Source organism: Astyanax mexicanus, chromosome 3 (assembly GCF_023375975.1).
Source record: "Astyanax mexicanus isolate ESR-SI-001 chromosome 3, AstMex3_surface, whole genome shotgun sequence".
Classification (NCBI taxonomy): Eukaryota; Metazoa; Chordata; class Actinopteri; order Characiformes; family Acestrorhamphidae; genus Astyanax; species Astyanax mexicanus.
This window is the reverse complement of record NC_064410.1, coordinates 61,991,563-62,012,631: the sequence shown is the minus strand read 5'-3', so window position 1 is coordinate 62,012,631 and position 21,069 is coordinate 61,991,563. Positions and strand designations below refer to the sequence as shown.

General features: G+C 35.9%; 1 protein-coding gene across 3 annotated transcripts; it reads left to right on the top strand.

Moving 5' to 3' along the window:
* The first annotated feature begins 771 nt into the window (after window positions 1–771).
* Window positions 772–19,335, top strand: tra2a (transformer 2 alpha homolog). 3 transcript variants are annotated; one of them, XM_015603479.3, is made up of 9 exons: window positions 772–965; window positions 3,760–3,872; window positions 5,536–5,698; window positions 7,468–7,518; window positions 9,826–10,014; window positions 10,957–11,072; window positions 15,838–15,993; window positions 17,645–17,715; window positions 18,797–19,335. In XM_015603479.3, exons 1-9 carry the CDS (start codon window positions 930–932, stop codon window positions 18,805–18,807), a joined length of 906 nt encoding a protein of 301 aa, XP_015458965.3. In that variant the 5' UTR covers window positions 772–929; the 3' UTR covers window positions 18,808–19,335. The 3 variants fall into 3 exon arrangements, with proteins under 3 accessions (XP_015458965.3, XP_007240739.3, XP_007240738.3); XM_007240677.4 differs by having other exon boundaries at window positions 3,739–3,872; window positions 5,539–5,698; XM_007240676.4 differs by having other exon boundaries at window positions 3,739–3,872.
* The last annotated feature ends 1,734 nt before the right edge of the window (window positions 19,336–21,069 follow it).

Sequence of the window (21,069 nt, the reverse complement as noted above, 5' to 3'; positions counted from 1 at the left end):
CTCAAAATATTGAGATAGTATCTCAAAATATTGACTTAGTATCTCAAAATATTGAGATAGCAATTTACTTAATAATAATAAAAAAAAATTGCTGGAGTATTTTTATTTTTTAGGTGGCGGGAATGGGCTTCCATACTGTACAGCCTACTAGTATCTCAAAATATTGAGATAGTATCTCAAAATATTGACTTAGTATCTCAAAATATTGAGATACTATCTCAAAATATTGAGATAGTATCTCAAAATATTGAGATAGTATCTCAAAATATTGACTTAGTATCTCAAAATATTGACTTAGTATCTCAAAATATTGAGATACTATCTCAAAATATTGAGATAGTATCTCAAAATATTGACTTAGTATCTCAAAATATTGACTTAGTATCTCAAAATATTGACTTAGTATCTCAAAATATTGAGATAGTATCTCAAAATATTGAGATAGTATCTCAAAATATTGACTTAGTATCTCAAAATATTGACTTAGTATCTCAAAATATTGAGATAGCAGTTTACTTAATAATAATAAAAAAACATTTTGCTGGATTATTTATTTTTTTTAGGTGGCGGGAATGGGCTTCCATAATTAACTGTATATCTGTGCCCTGATATATTGATTCAGGCTTTCCAAAAATCATACCAAAACTTTTGCCAGGAGCATTTTTTTTAATTTAAGGTGCTTTTTCTGGTATTTTTATGTTATATTTTTTAGGTTTGAATACGCACTAGGGTAGCACGGTTTGGCAGGGTAGCGCAACTCGGCGGAACACCGGATCTGGCAACCCGTCCTCAGCCGCAGCCATTACTCTGCTAACGCTAACAGCTAGCTGTCTCTACGACACAGTCTTTAACCTTATCTAACCTGATCTAAACACACAACAGCTTCTCCAGCAGCCGCAGCGCTCTGATTTATCCACAGAGCTGCGAGAATGAGCGACATTGAGGAGGGAAACTTCGCGAGAAGAGTGAGTCTCAGCCTGCTCTATATCTCTACATTTATGTGTATGAACTGTATTACACCCACTGTTTCCCCAGGGCGGCAAATCCAGTTCCAGAGCGTGAAGATCCAGCCCGGGATTTCGCTCCAACTGCACAAGCAGCCCGGCTGCAGCTCAGCTACATACAGCGCTTCTCGAGTGGGTGGAGCGAAATCCTGGACAGGATTTTTGGTTTTGTGGAATTTAATTTAGCACAGCGCTTCCTTCTCCGTGTTTTACCTGCTTTTATTTGCTGATTATGCTCGAATCATTAATCTTACACTATATTTTACTTCACGAGTTGATGGATTAAGCGTTAATTTTATTATTTAACGGGAATTTAAAGTATTTATTAGTGTTTAAATCGTGTTTATCGCTTTAGTTTCGGTTGCAGTCGACGGTGAGTCAGTTAACGCCAGTTAGCTTAGCTTAGCATAGCTTAGTTTAGCATGGCTTAGCTTGCAAAGCTGAGGGAGATTTTAGGTTTTAACCGACGTTGTTTTATATTAAAATAAGCTAAATTTGATGTAAAATTAATCAGTTCTGCTTTTAAACCCGTAGATGACTCTTACAAAACCTTTTTATAACATTCGTGTAGGTTTACTTTGACCATATAAGCTAGAAAAAAGAATAAATAGCTTTATATCAGCTAGTTAGCCTACCTAGTGTTTTTGTAATGCTAAGCTAGTTAGCTGCGTAGCTAACGTTACTTAACTATGGGATTGTTAAACGTTAGCTAACCTAGCTAGCTTACTAGTTAGTTTAGGTTAAGTTTTTAGCTTTTATTTACATTTTAAACATTTTTAAATTAAATATATTACTTAAACCTTTAATTTGAACCCTAAAAGTGTATTATAGTGTATGGCCCTTAACCCTTTAAAGCCTTTTAAAATGTAGATAGCTAGTTAAATAGCTGATATATTTGTTGTATATAATCCAATGTAATTGTGTGAACCTCCTCATTTACTATTGTAATTAGTTAAATAGCTAATTACATGTATTTAAATATTGACTAATATGTACTACGGGTGGGCGATATGGCTCTAAAATAATATCACGGTATTTCACGGTATTTTTGTGATAACGATATACTTGGCGATATAGAAAAACAATTAATTAATTTCAGGAATATAGTCTAAGAGTATAACAGCATAATCATAATGTGGCAAAATAAATAATATAGCATAAAATAATATAATACCGCAAAAAATATTGCAGAATATTTAGTGCATGCATATAAACTGCAAACTAAAACACTTATACAATAAATACAATTAAAGCTTCACAGTAAATAATAGACTACTTTTAAGACAGAACATCTCTATTATCACGATATTGATTTTTAATATCACGGTATTTCTGTGTCACGATATATTGTATACGATCTAATATTGCCCACCCCTAACATGTACATATCAATAACATATTAGACATCAACTACAGTATATAACCTACAGGACCAGTCAAAAGTTTGGACACACCTCTTCAGTCTTAGATAGATAGATAAATAGATAGATAGATAGCACAAATACAGATTTGTTTGACAATACTTAAGTGCCACTCAGAGTATAAGGGGTTAAATCATTTTGTTTTGCAGGGTTTATTTGAAAATAGTCACTTTTACCATGTCCGGTGTAGTGTGCCACGTGCATTTATCTGTGTTAAAATATTGTATTTAGAATAAAAAAAGAAAGAGGAAAATTATTTGTAGACATTATTTGTAGGTTGTTTAATAGTGCATTATTTTATTTATTAGTGATTTTAGATAATTTAATAATGCTGTATCTGTGCAGAAAGCATAATTATTTAACATTGTTTCAGATTTGGCAATACATATATATATATTTTTAACCAAAATTCATTTTAAGCCTGTTGATTAGAAAAGTCATTTATTTTTTCTTCTGTTTCCGAACTCTCTTTCCAATTTCATCCAAGACTTTTTTTTTTTTTTTTTGCCTTATCTCATATTTTATCCTCTGTCCTCTCTGGATCTGAATGTGATTTTCCTGCTAAATTTATTTCTTTATGTATATTGCCATTTTTGTTATTTATCAGGTTTGTTTGTGTGGATTTATAGTATGTAAATCTGTGTTTTATAAGGAGGAGTGTAAGAGCTGAGTAGTTCAGGACTCCATTTTTCCGACTCTCCCATGATCTTAATTGCTCTGAATGTTCTTTTTTCACTAAGGTTATTGGTCGTGAAGGAGTTGAAGAGTTAAGGCCAAGAATGTGGAAGAATATTCAAGATATCAGAAGGCTTTTGAAAATGCGTACAGAGCAGCCGGTTAAATGGGAAGGGGAAAAAAGAACGGAAGATCGGGTCAGATAGAAGCAGCATTATGTGTCTAAGCAGGAAAAGAGGTTTCAAATTTGAAGAAATGAAAAGGAAGGCGCAGAAAAATGAAAACTGAACAGACGAAGACCGAAGAACGATAAAAAGCCCGAAAGAAAGGAATAGCGTTAACAGAAAACAGAAGAATGAATGTGTCCATAGGTTAAGTAAACGTCCAGTATATGTTCCAAGTGTCTGTAAACACACCCTGTTTATTGTTGATGAAATGCATGTTGATTGATTTGTATTTTAGTGACCCAAATCCCAAACGAATTAAGATTATTTCATGTGATTGATTTGATCAGTAATATTAATAGCGTAAATCTGTACAGAGTAACAGCTTTTCTCCGCAGCTGTGTAATGTGTGTGTGATGTGAGGCAGGCTGATTGTGTAGCTCTGTGTTGTAAACTTCATTGCTGTAACGTTAGGATTCCCGCTCTCCTTCCAAGTCGGAGCGGGGCAGTCCGGTCCGCGGGAAGTCCCGCAGCAGGTCTGGATCCCGCAGCCCATCCCGAGCCTCCAAACGCTCCGAGTCCCGCTCACGCTCCAGATCCAAGTCCAGGTCAGTCCTGGCTAAACAGCCTGCTTATTACATCATCTTTATTCTCTTATTTTATAGATTTACCTTTTTATATATCACTGTCTATTCTATATCTGTCTGTATGTCTGTTTATTAGGGGTGGGAATCGATTACTATCTCACGATTCGATTCGATTCCGATTTTGGGGGCCACGATTCGATTCAAAATCGATTTTTGATTCAAAACGATTTGAATTATAAATATTTCTGCTTCTGGCTTATGAATCTTATTGAAAAAAAAACCCTCCATAATATACACTGGTCCTGGAGCAAGTAATGTGTTACAAAAACAATAAAATGTGCAGGAATGTGGGTCCTCAGTGACAGAGGAATCACTGGGATATCACAATGACGTTAATGAACAATAAATACATAAATAAATAACACTGCTTTATTACCAGGCTACTAGCGGTGGTGTGTAGGTGACGCTGCTGGGCTGATGTGATGATAGCAGTGGAGCGCTAAAGTTCAGGAGCAGCTGCTGATTAACTAGTTAATTTAAGGTGGTTGTATTTCTTCAGAAAGGGGGCAGGAGGTGGAGAAATTAATTCATATTGTCCATTCCTTAATTCCTCTGTGATGAGGAGCTGAAATTAGCTCTGATTAGCTTATTGTTATTTTTCCGTTCCGCCTTAAATGCTGCAGCCCGCTGCCACCTGTAGCGTTATTTAAGGTGGAACTGGAAAGTTAGCTAGTTAGCTAGCTAACAGTTACTGAAACTAACTACTAGCGATCTTTTTTATGCTTGTTATGAAGCATTCTGCCATAAAACATTGAAACTACACGTTAATCTAAGGTAATATAGTGCTTGTTCTGCCATCTTACCGGTGATTCTCAAACACCTACGCTCTGTGTGTGTCTGGAAGATCTCCAAAGGGACAAGCGCTATCCCCAGGGTTGCCAGGTCCAACAAAAATACCCAGCCCAAAATCAGTCTAAAACCCGCCCCTCAGAATCGATTTTGGGACATTTTAAATCGATTCTGAATCGTAGTAAATGAGAATCAAGATTCTTATGTGAATCGATTTTTTGGCACACCTCTACTGTTTATGTATCTGTCTTTGTTGCTCTCTATATATCTGTCTGTGTGTCTTTTTCTATTGTATATATCTATTCATCCATCTGCCTATATATTTGTATTAATCTGACCCTCTGTCTATATTTCTGTCTGTATGTTAATTGTTATATTTTTCAATATATCTATAAATATGTGAAAGATGTCTATCTTTCTATGTCTCTATGTATTGGTTGCAGTATCTATCTATCTGTCTGTCTGTCTGTCTGTCTGTCTACATTTTGGTTGCAATATCTATCTAATGGTCTGTCTGTATTTTATCTATCTGTTGATTGATGTCTGTCTGTCTATCTAAATATCTGTACTTGCTCATGTATATGTATCTATTTCCATCTACCCATCAGTGTATCTGTTTTTTCTGTCTATAAATGTTAACCTGTCTATCTGTCTGTCTGTCTGTATGCCTGTCTGTTTTCTCTGTCTGTTTGTCTGTATCTGTTCATCTGTATTTAATTATGTCTACCTGTTTGTCGATCTATCAGTCAGTGTGTCTGCCTGCCTGTCTGTATTTGTGTTTCTGTCTGTCTGTTTGTGTGTATATGGCTCTGAAGAATATTTCCCTTCTCTCCAGCAGGTCTCGCTCTCGCCGTCACTCCAACCGCCGCTACAGCCGCTCTCGCTCTCACTCGCGTCGCAAGAAGTCCCGCTCTCGCTCCTACAGCCCAGAGTACCGGCGCAGGAGGAGCCAGAGCACGTCGCCCATGTCCAACCGCCGACGCCATGCCGGCAGTCGGGTGAGTGAGAGACCTCCACCATTCACACACTTAAATTCACACTTTCACACCTTTTAACACAGTTTCTACATCAGTTTACACCTAGGAATATGATCCAGAACCAAACTCACATCTTACAGTGTAGAAACAAAAATAGCATCAGATTACTGAGAGGTGTGCTGATTTATTAATGCCAGCCAGCACATGTTTACTCCACTCTTTACCTCTCAGTGCCAGGTAAGTAATTATTAGTTATTTGAGACTTGGCGAAGCACATGTTCATACCTGAACCTTACCTGCCAGGAGAGCAGCGTATTAAAGAGCGTCTCGATAAAGCAGCAGTGGGATGGAGACGTTTCTGACTGAAGGATTTGGCTGGTTAGGTACAGACGTACCCAGCGAGTAAACAGTGTGCTGTTGGGATAATATCCTGTAAATATTTTATTTTAAATAATTTAGATTTAATTCTGACTGATCTGGCTCTGGATCAGCTGGATCTGGCCAGTTTGAGAAGCTGATGGAGTAATGTCATCAGAAGTCTGACTTTTTTTTTTTACGTCTTTTAACAGATTGTCTGTAATATAAGATTTACCCAATATCATGGTTTAGGAGGTTTTATGATATAGCACTGACATGCCAAAAGTCATGGGAGAGCATGGCATGGCTTGGGGACACCCACGCTTGTGTAACTCATAGGGCCCTATCTTACCCCCTGTGCAAGGTGCATTGCAGGTCAGTTTCCTCTGCTTAGAAGTGTTGGACACATGCAGGTAGCTGCACTGTTAAAATAGCTATCCACCAAAGTCACTCACCTGACTCTTAAAGGGAATGGCAAGTGACACACTGATTGGTTTATTTTACGTAAAATTAAGAAACTTAGTATATGCGGTTTGCGCATTTTGAGCCAAGCAAAGTTACGATAGCACACTGACGCCCTAGATCAAGTCAGGTAAGAATTGTCCATGTAAACAGAAAAGCGAGGATCCTTAAGTGTGGGCAGGGGATAAAAGAATGAAATGCTGATAGTTATTTTAACTCCTATTCCCACAACATATACATGTGTATACGTTCCTAAGCAATAGAGTTTAGATTCTCTCCCCGACTCGGTTATCTGCCTGACCCGAACATTCCCAACATTTCCATCGGGCTCAAGAAAATAGTCTGTGACGTAGGTCTCTGTTTTTAATGATATTTTTTTATTTTATATAAAGCTATAGTGTGATAATCACAATATAGCAAAGTAACAAATCAAACAGTGTTTTAAAAAAAAGTTGCACAAGTTAAAATGTTAGGTCTATGCTTCTTCAGTGTTGCAATGTTAATTAACTTATCATTGTGAACAGAGTTCAATCATTCAAACAGCCCGAAAATGTTTTAAAAAGCTCAGTTTTAAGTTACTTTAACTACTTACTTAAAGAAATGTGTGGTTTAAATCTGGTTCAGGCCCGTAATGACAGTTTATGTGGCTCGGGCCGGGTTTGGCTCTACCAAGCAGTCCCTTCAGGGAACACTTCGTGATGATAATTGTGTGTACTGCTGTCTTATGACTTTTGGCATTGTCAGTGTATTTCTGTGTACTGTATTATAAGACGTGCAGTCAGTGTCTGATATGTTTATGTAATTGAATTTTTATCATTTTTATTTATTTTAATAGTTTGAGTGAGTGTTTTTTCACACTGAATATATGCAGTATGATGCCATTGGTAAGTTGGCTCCCTGTATAAGAGCAGCAGTATCAGTATCATGAGTGTTTAATAACCCCTTTTACCTCCCTCTGATTATATCAACAGAGCACGTACAGCCATGACAAAAAAGATTCGGTCAGTCATGGTGATGCCAGGGTACGTCAACCTTTTATTACCTGTTTCAGTGTTGGCACTAGACCAGGCTGGTCTCAGTGTTGCAGTGTTTTCTGTAATGGGGCTTAAATGTACTTTACTTACCTGTTTAACGTATTTATGTCTTGCACAACATGAAGTGCAACTAATTTATTATTGTCGTGAGGGAAGATTTAAAGCTCCGAGCCTTTCTTATATTGGGTCAAAGTGTCTGGAAACGCTCCATTACAGTGATTTTGGCTGAATAAAGTTTTTAATTTTTGTATATGTCAGTATCACTATAAAGTATAACTCCTTCAGAAATTGTTTTGTGTTCTGTATCTGAAGGGGTTATTAAATTCTGTTACTAGCAAAGTGGAAGTAAATGCATTTTACACAACAGTCCACCAGAGGGAGCAGCGTGATGTTTAAAAGTTTGTCAAGTTTGGACACACCTCTTCATTCACATCTCATTCAGTGTGCTTTTACTTTCTTTTTATGATATAATAAATAAATTATAAATATATTATATTTTTAAATAATAAAACAGAATATGTTTTATAGCTACTTTAGATTTTTCTTAGTATAACATCTTTACTATCACTATATTTGAGGACAGATCTGCAGACTCTTAGCATTTTAAGTATTTTAATCTCAGTGTCTTCATGAGGGAGAGTCACCTGGAATAGTTTTCTCAGCGTCTTAAAGGAAGGAGTTTCTGGAGGTGCTGAACAATAGTTGGTGCTTTTCCTTCATTTTGCTGTGACGCTCCAGCTCATCCCAATTAAATCACCTCAAATCACCATCTCTGTTCATCAGGTTTAGATCAGGGGATTAATGTGGAGGACTAACACTTTTTTTATTACGTTATATATATATATATATATATATATATATATATATATATATATAATTATTTAATATTAATCTACAATGTAGAATATAAATTAAGTTAAGAAATAAAGAAAATTAATGAATGAGAATGTGTGTCCAAACTTTTCACAATTCAGGGTTTTGTTTTCTGCACTATAGATTAATATTTATGTTAAAATCTTTAAAAGAACACACAATTACTGTATATTAAAAATGTGTAAAATAAGTGAAGAAAAAGAGAAACTGATACCGAACTACAGTCTGTAATTATTATACAACTACAGAGTGTCCTATATGAGTAGTAGAGCTGAAAACAATGGAGTTGACTGGTGTTTAGACTGGTACTGTATATTTTTAGTAAATTATCTTCAGTTATGAGAGATTATTCACAGCCTGAATTACTTGATCAGCTGCAGAAAACCCAGCTCAGCACTTTTGTATCTAAGTAACTGGTAAAACTGGTTTGGATCTTGTAATTTAATATTCCCAGCAAATCTTGAAAAAAAAAAGTTGTGCAGTTAGGATATTTTCTCGCTGACACAAATCCCTTATATCTGCATTTTTATAATTTTTCTCCAAAATGTGAAGCTGACATATTGTGTAAATTGTCGCTGTCCAATGAAAAACACTTATCCCCAAAACAGCAACTTTACAGGAGAGAGAAAAAACCTCGTAACCTTTCAATGGAAGTCAATGTAAAAAGAGTTTATTTCGGGTCATTTTGAAGAGTTTCTTTTGGTCCGTTCATCAAGAAATTTTGGCACAGTGTAAGGGACAGTTTGTCTGTTCAAATTATGTAGTAAACTAAAAATCGACAAAAATAGAGAACTGTTTTTCATTGGACAGCGACAATATATGTATATTCTATCAGAATGTTATAATTCTATGAAATCTTTTTTACATTGACATTTTTACAAACAAAAAAAAAGAATAAGTTGTTGTGGTAACACTAAAAGAAGCTTTTATTTATTTAAATTATTATAACTCATTACAGCTTGTTAATATTAATGTTTGGTAAGCATGATATATATAAACTCCTTAAATTATAAGTGCATTATAATGCACTTACAATTAACTAATGAACAAATTATTATTATTATTATTATTATTATTATTATTATTATAGTTATATGAAATGTTTGTGATATATTCACATGTAAATGTTCCTTTTGTAAAATGTGCTATCACATTTATCATATATTTATACTTAGACTTGTTTTATCAAACATCATCCATTAATTCAGCTCTGAAAACAGGTATGGCTAATCTGCCATTGTTGGCTTCATAATAAAAGCCCCAGGGCAGAAAATATAAATAAAAAGCTGTATACAAAAATCAACCACTGTATTAACTAAAATAATGAAAGAATATCCATATTTATTTTTTTTTATATATATATTTTTATATATAAAAAATCCTAAATCCTGTAATGGTTCTTTACTGTCCTTTTCACTGCAGGCGAATCCAGACCCCAACACGTGTCTGGGTGTGTTCGGGCTGAGTCTGTACACCACAGAGCGGGACCTGAGGGAGGTGTTCTCCCGCTACGGCCCCCTCGCTGGAGTTAACGTGGTGTATGACCAGCGCACCGGACGCTCCCGTGGATTCGCCTTCGTCTACTTCGAGCGGATAGACGACTCCAAAGAGGTACAGCTACATCTCCATATATCCAGGATTAAAGTAAAATAAATGATACTGGGCAAATATAATCTGTCTTTAGTAGATATATAAAGGGGAATGAGAACAGTGTGAATTATTTTTCCCTCTGCTGACAACTTCTATGGAGATGAGGATTTCATTTTCCAGCAGAATTTGGCACACTGCCCACACTTCTAAAAGTACCAATTGGTCTTATATAATATTCTATTTTTCTGAGACACTGATTTTTGGGTTTTCATTGGCTGTAAAATAGATCCCTCTGTGTTTAATACATCTACATAATATGAGTTTTACATTTTCAACTAATTTCTGAAATAAGGTAAGTTTTCAATGATTTTCTGATTTTTTTTTTTAGATAAACCTGTACATTATCTTAATATCTACATCTCAGTTAAAAATATATTTAAGTATCTTAGAATGCCTTGAAAATACCAATATCCACTCTGTGTGAATGTCTCCTATATTTTTCCCTCCTCAAACTAAGCTGTTTTAATTGCACTTTGCATAACATCCATTAAGACTCCCCTAGTTAAAAAAAATAAAATAAAGTTTAAAATTGCTGAAACCATGCTCTGAAACTTATATAATGATATAATTATAAGAATCAATATGTTTTTACTTTAGCAATTGAAAACTCAATCTTTAAGAAAAGCTTAACAAATTACATTATTTGTATCTTGTAAGTGTATTTCAAATGTTAACCAGTCTTAAAACTCAGTATTTGTAGAAGATCTGATGGTCCAGAGAAAGAAAGGCTATTTTAAAGTCTGCTAGTCCAGATTTTGATGCACCTATATCCTTGAAATGTAGGAGAAAAATATTAGAATCAGAGAAGAATGCTTGTTAATAGGAGTTTAGTCTTATTTCCTGCAGTAACATTTAATTTAACATATAATTCTGATTAATTGTATTGTTATCTCTTTAATGCAGGCTATGGAGCGAGCCAATGGGATGGAGCTGGATGGGAGACGCATCAGAGTGGATTACTCCATCACTAAAAGGCCGCACACCCCCACTCCTGGAATCTATATGGGACGCCCCACACAGTGAGTAAAGCTAACAGAACACCAGTATACAGGAGGAAAGGGTTTAACGGGATATATAAGATATAAGTGTGCAGTAGGGCTGCAACGATTAGTCGATATAATCGACAATGTTGATTTATTTAAATTTGTCGACTCATGGTTAATTTGTAACAGTACAGCGTTACACAGAGTGCTGGTGACAGAAACGCAATGGGAGATGGGTAAATGGTTTGCTCAGCCAGTTTACAATCAACTTAGTGTGTGTCTTCAGAGGTGCCCAAACACAACAGATTACATATTAAATCACTAAATATCAGTACTTTACATGTTTAAACAACATTTTAAATATTTAAAATGGCATTTAAATCTAATGTTCTGCTGTTTCTATTGTTTTTAGGGATGGCAGAAATAATCGTTGACTAATCGAAAAAATAATCGTAAGATTAGTCGACTACCAAAATTATCATTAGTTGCAGCTCTAGTATTAGGGCTGGGCGATATGGAAATTTTTTTTATCACGATATAGTTTTCTGTATCAGCCGATATCGATATATATCACTATATAAATCAAATCACTCTCTGCTACACTTTCAATTTGTATTCATAAGTGACAGAATAAGGGAGTTCACTAGCAGCTCAGAGCCTTGTGGACAGACACTAGGATGTTCACATCTTGCCATGTGGGTAAAAGGTGCTCTTAAATTTTGCTCTCAGCTTTTAAATTAATTTTAAAAAGTCATTATACATCAACACAGGTCCAGAACCCTCCACATGTTTGGCCCTTAAAACAAGTACAAGGGGACAAATATATAAACTAAAAAATTCAGACCCTTTACATTATTTGTCTGTTTAATTTAAATTGCAATAGCAATTAATACAATTATATTTAATCAAAGGATTATTTCCCTCCCTGAATGCTGGCAACTACATAAAGCAAAACACAAGAGTATATCACAGTGTTCATTGTGACAGGTGATTTTGATACAGTTTAGTCTTCGTCTTTTAACTAAAATGTATTAGTTTTAGTTACATTTTAGTCTCAGATATTATTAGTTTTAGGCATATTTTGTCATATGAAAAGTATGTATTACATATGTTTTACTGTTTTTCTACTTTATATTTGTTGTTATTTTGAGATTATTTATTGCTAATGTTTATTAAAATAATAGCCTTTAAGTTTTGTTGCATTTAAATTATGCTACATTTAAATATTTTAAAGCAAGTGACCTGTAATGGAGGTGGGACGAATAAAGTCAAGTTTCTGAAATGAAACACTTCTACTGCAGTACAGATTTATACTACCATTACTTGGCTTTCAGTAGACTAGACTTACATTACTTAACAAGTGTATTTAAAACTCATCCAGTTCAGTAACAGCAACAGCGCGCTGCCTGATTCGCCTGTTCGCAGCGCTACTTAAACGGGAAATAGAAAATAAAGTTTATCGAATCCTATCGTCCGGCTTATTGTCGTTATCGCGATATATATTTTCCTCGATAACTATTGTTATCGTTTTATCGCCCAGCACTACCTAGTGTGCAGTATAAACTACAAGTGTGAACACAGGGAACAGTGCTAAAATTCGTCTCGAAGAACTTTGTAATCCAGTCACTTAAATCGATCACATTCTGAGGAGATCAGATGTGTATATGTAGCCCACAATAGTTTAATCACTACAGAACATATGTAATAACTGTGATACCACGCCGCCCACTGCTGTGTGAGTTAACTGAGATTAATAGATTAAAGTAAATGCTCCTCGCTGCTCCTCACAAGCAAAACTAGCTGCTAATCTGTAATTTAACTGAGGATTTTGTCCAAAGAGAACTGAAGTAGTTGCTCCGCCCCCAGCCATGCCTCCAGTGGAAGTGGTATTCAGATATCCGATCGCAATGCGCTCTTTGCACAACTACTTCCGCATTCTCGTCAGTGCTGCTCCAGCGTTTCCTGTTTGGCTTTTCCAATACACTCATTATGGCAGTATTTTCAGCTGGTGTTTACAAGAGTTCTAAAAATGAACCTCAACATATTTTACATTAGCTCACACAGCTCAGCATTAGCTAGTATAGCTAACTAGCTTGCTAGGTGCATTACTGTTAGTTGTTAGTTTCTCCTGTTATTAAATGGAAGTCTAATAAAATGCTAGTAATAATAATAGTGCTAACTATAATAATTATCATAAAAATAATTAGACAAATGCTAGCTTTTTTTTTTTTTTTTTTTTTTTTTTTTTTCTAATTTTTTCCCATTTTCTCCCCAATTTACACGGCCAATTACCCAACCCATTCATTAGGACTCCCCCTATCACTAGTGATACCTCAACACACCAGGAGGGTGAAGACTAGCACATGCTTCCTCCGATACATGTGAAGTCAGCCACCGCTTCTTTTCGAGCTGCTGCTGATGCAGCATTGCCGAGCAGCCAGCGCGCTTGGAGGAAAGCGCAGCGGCTCGGCTCCAGTACATCAGCTCACAGACGCCCTGTGCTGCAGACATCCCCGTAGGAGTGATGTGGGGAGAGAGCGCCATCTACCCACCCAAAGGGAGCAGGGCCAATTTTGCTCCCTCTGACGCCGGCAGCTTGATGGCAAAGCTGCATGAGCTGGGGTTCGAACCGGCGACCTCCTGCTCATAGTGGCAGCGCTTTAGACCGCTGGACCACTCGGCGCCTCAAATGCTAGCTTTAATAATAAAACTGCTAGCTATAATAATGCTAACTATAATAATAACGATAGTAAAAATAATAATGACTATAAAAAGAATCATACAAATGCTAGCAATAATAATATTAATAATAATAAAAGTGCTAGCAATAATAATAATAATGCTAACTATAATAATCCTTATAAAAATAACTATACAAATGCTAGCTATAATAATAGTCAAAAATAAGAATACAAATGCTAGTTACAATACTACTACTACTACTAGTAATAATAATAATAATAATAATGCTAGCTGGTGGATCATTCAGGCAGGTTACTCATACTCGCTGGATACTCATTAGTAAAGATACTCTCGCTAGTAAATATGTTAAGTTTTGCCTATACAGGCGAATGGAAACAATACAACCGGAAACGTCCAAGCCGCATTATTTGAAAATAGAAATGCGTCAGAGCCATGAGTGCAAGCAGCCCATTGCTTACAAGAGACGTATTTAAAATACCAGTTAATACCAGTGAATGTCTATATGCTTTGGCAAAAAGTAAATAAATAAATAAAAATCACCCAAGATGTACGTTACTGCTTAAAAGTTTTAGAACGCCCCTTTCTTTCCCTATATATTTTCTTCTTCTTTTTTCTTTTTTTTTTGCGCAAATCCATTTTCAAATGAATTTTTAAAAATGTCAATTTCTGTAGTAAAGCTATAGTGGAACAGATGGTGTTACTGCTGTTACTCTCTACTGCAGCTGCGTTTACACACTTACAGCACATTCGCACTTTTATCATCATAATAACTAGAAAAAGACACAGAAACTATTAAAAGTAGAAGTTATTTTCTTTAGATTAGAAATTACAGATGAAGTCAGAGAGCTGTGAGGACTGTTTCCTACAACTTCAAAAGAAAAAAAACTGCTACAGGAAGACGTCTGGCTGACCCACATGGAAACAGCAGCTTTAGCCTTTAGCTCAGATTAACATGATTAAGAACTGAGACTCAGTTTCAGCAGAGAAGAGAAGAATTAAAGTTAGACTGACAGGTGAAGAACTGCAGTAATAAAGAATATTATAATATTATATATAACAAAAAATATTAAAGCAGCTTTTGTCAGGGTCATACAGCACTGCAGCTACTGGACTACTTAAGCAGTAATAAACTTGAGGGAGTGCTTTAGAGATGATTTTATTTGGGAATAGTAATGAGGTGCACAGACTAGCGGCCTATCTGGATTCCTGGATCCTAAAATCTAAAGAACTAGTGCGTAATCTTGGTGTACAAATGGACTCCAATCTTACTTTTAACAGTCATGTCAAAGGTGTTTTGCTACTATGCTACTCTTGAATGGAACCAGTTAACAGAGAGCATTAAAAGAGCACCAACTCTAAACACTTTTAAATCCAGACAGAAAACCTTCATGTTTGTTCAGGCCTTCAGCTCAGCTTAAAACACTGCAGCTCCGCCCACTTTTATTCTGTAACGGCACTTTTGTATCATGTTTTATTCATGCTTTATTCTTATTTTAGTTTTATTTACAATGCATTGTTGTTCTTTTACATGTTTTTAATTTAACTTCTCTTTTGTTTTAATCATGTTTGGATCATGCATGCTTTTCTTATTTTAGTTTTTTTTTTTTTTTTTACTTTGTACTTTGTATGAAAGGTGCTATATAAATAAACTTTCCGTGTCTTGCCTTAACGTGTAATATTTTGCCAATATTTTGTTATAGCACTCCTTTTTAATGTATTATTGTGAATATACCACAGTTCCATTATCACTCCGCCAGTTAAAATGTCTCCATTGCTGCTCTGTTTGTAGCTGCGCTGTTTGGCTTGTAAGCGCTGCATCGTTGCTAGGTTACCTGTATGTGGCGGAGTAATACGCGGAGAGCTTCACTTCTGTGAGGAGAGCTTCGGTTAAAGTGCATTACCGGCTGATAACAGCACTCATAGAACGCCTCTCAGCCAATCACATTGCAGGGTCGGAACTAACTGTTGTATAATAAACAATCAGCGTGCTCTAGAGCTTAAAATGCCGGGTGTAAATGGCTTTTGCTAGTTATGCCGAATGGACGCATGTTAACCCCAGGTGTGAACAGGTTCTGATTAATGAGGTTTTATGTTTTAGTAACGGAGGAGGAGGAGGAGGAGGAGGAGGCGGCGGCAGCAGCAGCAGTGGAGGTGGAGGAGGAGGAGGAGGAGGAGGAGGACGCAGGCGAGACTCGTATTATGACCGCGGCTACGACCGATACGACAGATACGACGAGTACGACTACAGATACAGGTAAAGAGAATCCTCACAGCAGTGAACAGGTTTATCCTGATACTATCAAAACATACTCAGAAGATCAGCGATGCTCCAGGCTAGGCTGTACTACAGCTGATTTGCTCAGTGCTGCTGAGATCTGAAGAGCATGATGTGGAGCTGCAGGGGTCTTATCAATGTTTTATTCAGCTGCCTCCCCTGAACTGTCTCTCTGTGCTGGAGAGCACACGACGAGCTGGACACGCTGCTGGATCAGGAGGGAGGATGATGTAATCCTACAGTAGTGCTGTGTGGTGCACGTGTGCATTTATATCACGATATGAAGGAATTATGCTATAACTGTTTTAATTTGTTTAGTAAGTTTGTTTGCTTAAAAAAGAGCTAACAGAATATCTGGTACCAAACTGGTTCATGTGATTTAATTGTCAAATTGCAGAATATGCAATGTTTTGCACAATGTTAAATTACATTTTTCCAAAAAACAAATTCTGCTTAATACAAAAACATTTATATTACAACATCCTAACTTCCAAATCGGCTTAATACCATTTATTTACTGCAATCATTGATGCATATACAGCTCTAAAAAAAAAAAAATTAAGAGACTTCAGTTTCTGAATCAGTTTCTCTGATTTTGCTATTTATAGGTTTATGTTTGAGTAAAATGAACATTGTTTTATTCTATAAACTACAGACAACATTTCTCCCAAATTACAAATAAAAATATTCTCATTTAGAGCATTTATTTACAGAAAATGAAAAACAAATAGCTTAAATAACAAAAAAAAAGATGCCGAGCTTTCAGACTTCAAATAATTTAAAGAAAACAAGTTTATATTCATAAAGTTTTAATAGTTCAGAAATTAATATTTGGTGGAATAAACCTGGTGGTTTTTAATCAAAGTTTTTTCATGCATCTTGGCATCATGTTTTCCTCCACCAGTCTTACACACTTACAACTTTATGCTGCTTTACTCCTGGTGCAAAAATTCAAGCAGTTCAAATCTTCCTCTTTATTATATTCCAACTATTATGCTGCCCAGTTCCTGTTAGAATTAGTCTCCTCAGTGCTGGATGCACTCTATGCTATGCAGCCCCATAGCATGATGCTACCACCACCACCATGCTTAACTGTTAGCAAGGGAGAGTTGCCTTGTTACTCCTCCACACATGCTGGACACCATATGAGCCAAACAAGTTTATCTTGGTCTCAACCAACCACAGGACGTGGTTTCAGTAATTCTTGCACTTGGACTGCTTGACTTCAGTAAACTGTTTGCAGGTTTTCTTGTGCATCATCTTCAGAAGAGGCTGCCTTCTAGAACAGTATCAAGCATACAGAGTTGATGCAGTGTGTGTGGTGTATGATCTGAGCACTGCAGGCTGATCTCCCACTTCTTCAACCTCTGCAGCAATACTGGCAGCTCTCATAACGTCTATTTTTACAGACAACTTTTGTATATTGTTCGTAGAGTTTATATTTGCAACCCAGCTTGACTGTGTATTGTTAGTTTATTAAATTCGAGAAAATATAGTATTACTTAAAACCAATAAATCACACTTGTCCTGTAAGTCTTGTAAAGAACAATTTAGCTGTGACTGCTCATGTTATAATAGACACCTGAGCTGTACTGATTAATCATGTCTTCCTTCTCTTCTTCTTTTGCAGTAGGAGGCGCTCTCCGTCACCGTACTATAGTCGCTACAGGTCCCGTTCACGATCACGCTCCTACAGCCCACGTAAGTATGAGGAATATCAGCTTCTGTATTTGTAGTTTTGTTACTTATCCTAGGTTCTCTTAACCCTTAGAGCCCTATGGATGGATTTTCCGTCCAAAATCTCACATGCATCAGCATTAGCATTAACCGCTAGAGCTAACCGCAGCTAATGCAGCTCAACAATCTACATTCTGTCCTGTATAGCTTTTTTTGACACAGTAAACATGCAGGCTACAGTCCAATATACTCACCTCTGAAAGGCGCTTAAGTGTTTTTTTTTTTGTTTTTTTTTTGTTTTTTAATTTAAGGATTTTTTTATGCACCTTATAATGTGAAAAATATGGTAGATAAGCAAAATCTACAGTGGCTTGCAGAAATATTAATACCCCTTGATCTTTTTCACGTTTTGTCATCTAACAACCCTAAACTTACAGCTTTGAAAAAAAAAACGAGACCCCCTAAAAATAAGATTTTACCAAATTGAAAACCTCTGGAATATAATCAAGAGGAAGATGGATGATCACAAGCCATCAAACCAAACTGAACTGCTTGAATATTTGCACCAGGAGTAAAGCAGCATAAAGTTATCCAAAAGCAGTGTGTAAGACTGGTGGAGGAGAACAGGATGCCAAGATGCATGAATTAAAACTGTGCTTAAAAACCAACCAGGGTTATTCCACCAAATATTGATTTCTGAACTTTATAAATATGAACTGGGGTTTTTTTTTTTTTTTGCATTACTTGCACCTTAATGCATTTTTTTGTTATTTCAGCCATTTCTCATTTTCTGCAAACAAATGCTCTAAATGACAACATTTAATAAATAGCAAAATCCAAAGAAACTGATTCAGAAACTCAAGTGCTCTCTTCATTTTTTTATAAAAGCTGTATATTATTGCAGTTTTAAGTGAAATAAAAATGATACATGGTTTACAAAACTTTAATTTAACTTGGGGAAATTAAAGGATTTTAAGTGCGCCTTATAGTGCAAAAAAAATATGGTAATTCTGTTGTGTTTTTTTTTTTTTTGTGTTTTTTTTTTCTAAATATGTCTACTCTCTAACATCCACTTTTCTTCTTCTTCTTCTCCTTGTTTCTGCAGGACGATACTGAGGTCGTGAACGCTGCGGAGTTGCGGGGAATGGTCCTGGGTGTGAGAACGTTAAATGAAGCTATTACATATCTCAATAATCTCCAGAAATACAGAAATAACAGTGGTTTAAACAGAGCTGCTGTGATTTAGACCCAGATTCGTTTTGGTTTAATAGACGTCTTAATTAGTTCTTTCCGGTGTGACCGTGATGATTTATTCTCTAAAGGAGTTCAGAGGTTCTGGGCATGCACATGATGATTATGATGATGATGATTTTCTTTATTTTTATTTCTCCTTTATTTTGTAGTGCATATGTGTTTGTACATACAGAAGATAGACGGTTCTGAACAGGTATGAATGTGCTGATTGATGTGTGTAGTGTTCAGTGCGTATTTACAATACATGTGTTTTTAAGACGAATGAGAATGTATACGACATTCTAACAGTACGCTTAAACCCTCGGTTGTGTGACGACACCCACTGTTGTATTTTGTCCTTTATTAACGTCTTTTCTTTTTCAAGGAATAAAAAGAAATCCAGTCCTTGTATCTGTTTGGAAGTTGACATGCTCAATTTTAAGATTCGTTTTCTTCTGCTTTTAGAGTCGTGCTCAAAAGTTTAAGTTTCTCAGCATAATTTTTGGTTTTCTGGCCTTTTTTCAGAGAATATGAAGGATAACACAAAAAAATGTTTTTGTCCACTCATGGTTAGTGATTGGGTAAAGCCATTTATTGTCAAACGACTGTATTTTCTCATTTTAAATCATAATGACAACCAAAAACATCCGAATCACATGCCCTGGTGATTTTGGCCTGACACAAATAGGTTTGAATGGCTACTAAAAGTACGTCTTTACATACTTATGTCACACGTACAGCCTCTAAGTTTTACTGAACTCGATCGGCTGGTGGAGCAATGGAGACTTCAGAAGGGGAAACTCAGAGCTCAGTAGATTATTTACTCATAGTAAAACCAAAGAAATGAAGGAGTGAAGTTTCTGACTGAGATCTCTCTCTCTCTCTCTGTTTCTCTCTGACTGAACATAACCTGGAATCGGATTCATCCGCTCTGAAAGGAGACCGCATCACAGCCGCCCAGTTTAAAATGATTCTTCCGCATGCTCAGTGCAATTACCCATTCTCACCAGCCATGTTGGGTGGCATGTTTTCTTGTAATCAGTGTGTGTGCATAATAGGGCTGCAGCTATCGATTATTTTAGTAATCGAGTAATCTACTGAAAAGTCGATTCGAATAATCAAGTAATCGGATAAAACATAAAATAAGAGATTTTGTAAAATAAGACATTTCTCTTAATAATGAACAACCAACTGGTTTAGTTTTTATATTCACAACATACATTTCCACACTGCAAACACAAATAGAAATAAATAAAACACAAAATAGACATAAATACCACAAGTAGTAATTTAATAATTAGTTAAATTATTTCAACTTAGGATTTTTTGTAATTATTAAACATAGGGCATTAATTAATAATAAAGGCATAAACATTGTCTTTGTGTTGTGCATCTTAAAGCTAAATGACAATAATACAGTAAATTCATGGCCAGTTAACTTTAACATGTATTTATTTATATTTAACTCCACATCGCTGAGTTTACTGATTATATAAATCCTGTATTAAATCTAGAACTTGTCTCTGTTGTAATAAATTAATCACACACACATTATACAGTATTAATAATAATAGCACAGCTCTCCACAGCGCTGTCCTTCTGTTATTAAGGTACATTAATGTTAATCTCATTGATTTATTATTATAAGTTAAATTGACCTGCTCTCTCCGCTTCAAAAACCTCCTCCTCCTCCACTTCCTGTTTCCTGTTTGCGGGTGACGTAACGCTAAGAGCGCTGTTTCACATTAAAAGTCCCCGCTAAACTCTGTGCTCTGCGTTTTAAAATTAATTAAACGATTCCTCGAGTCACAGAAAAAAATTTTAATCGAGTAACTCGAATTACTTGAGTAATCGTTTCACCCCTAGTGCATTAAAGCTGAGTGAGTTTCTGGGATCCAGATAGAAAAATCAAAAGAACTGTCAATGAATCTACAAAAAACTCTGCCAGGGTATGTAAACTTTTGAGCACAACTGTATGTTAAGAGTGTTCTTTCAGGGGTCTCTGAGTGATCCACCAGTCTAAAGTGCTGCCACTATGTCTAGGAGATCACCGGTTCGACTCCTGTTCATGCAGCTTGCCATCAGCTGCCGGAGCCCTGAGAGAGCACAGTTGGTCTTGCTCTCTCTGGGTGGGTACAGTACAGT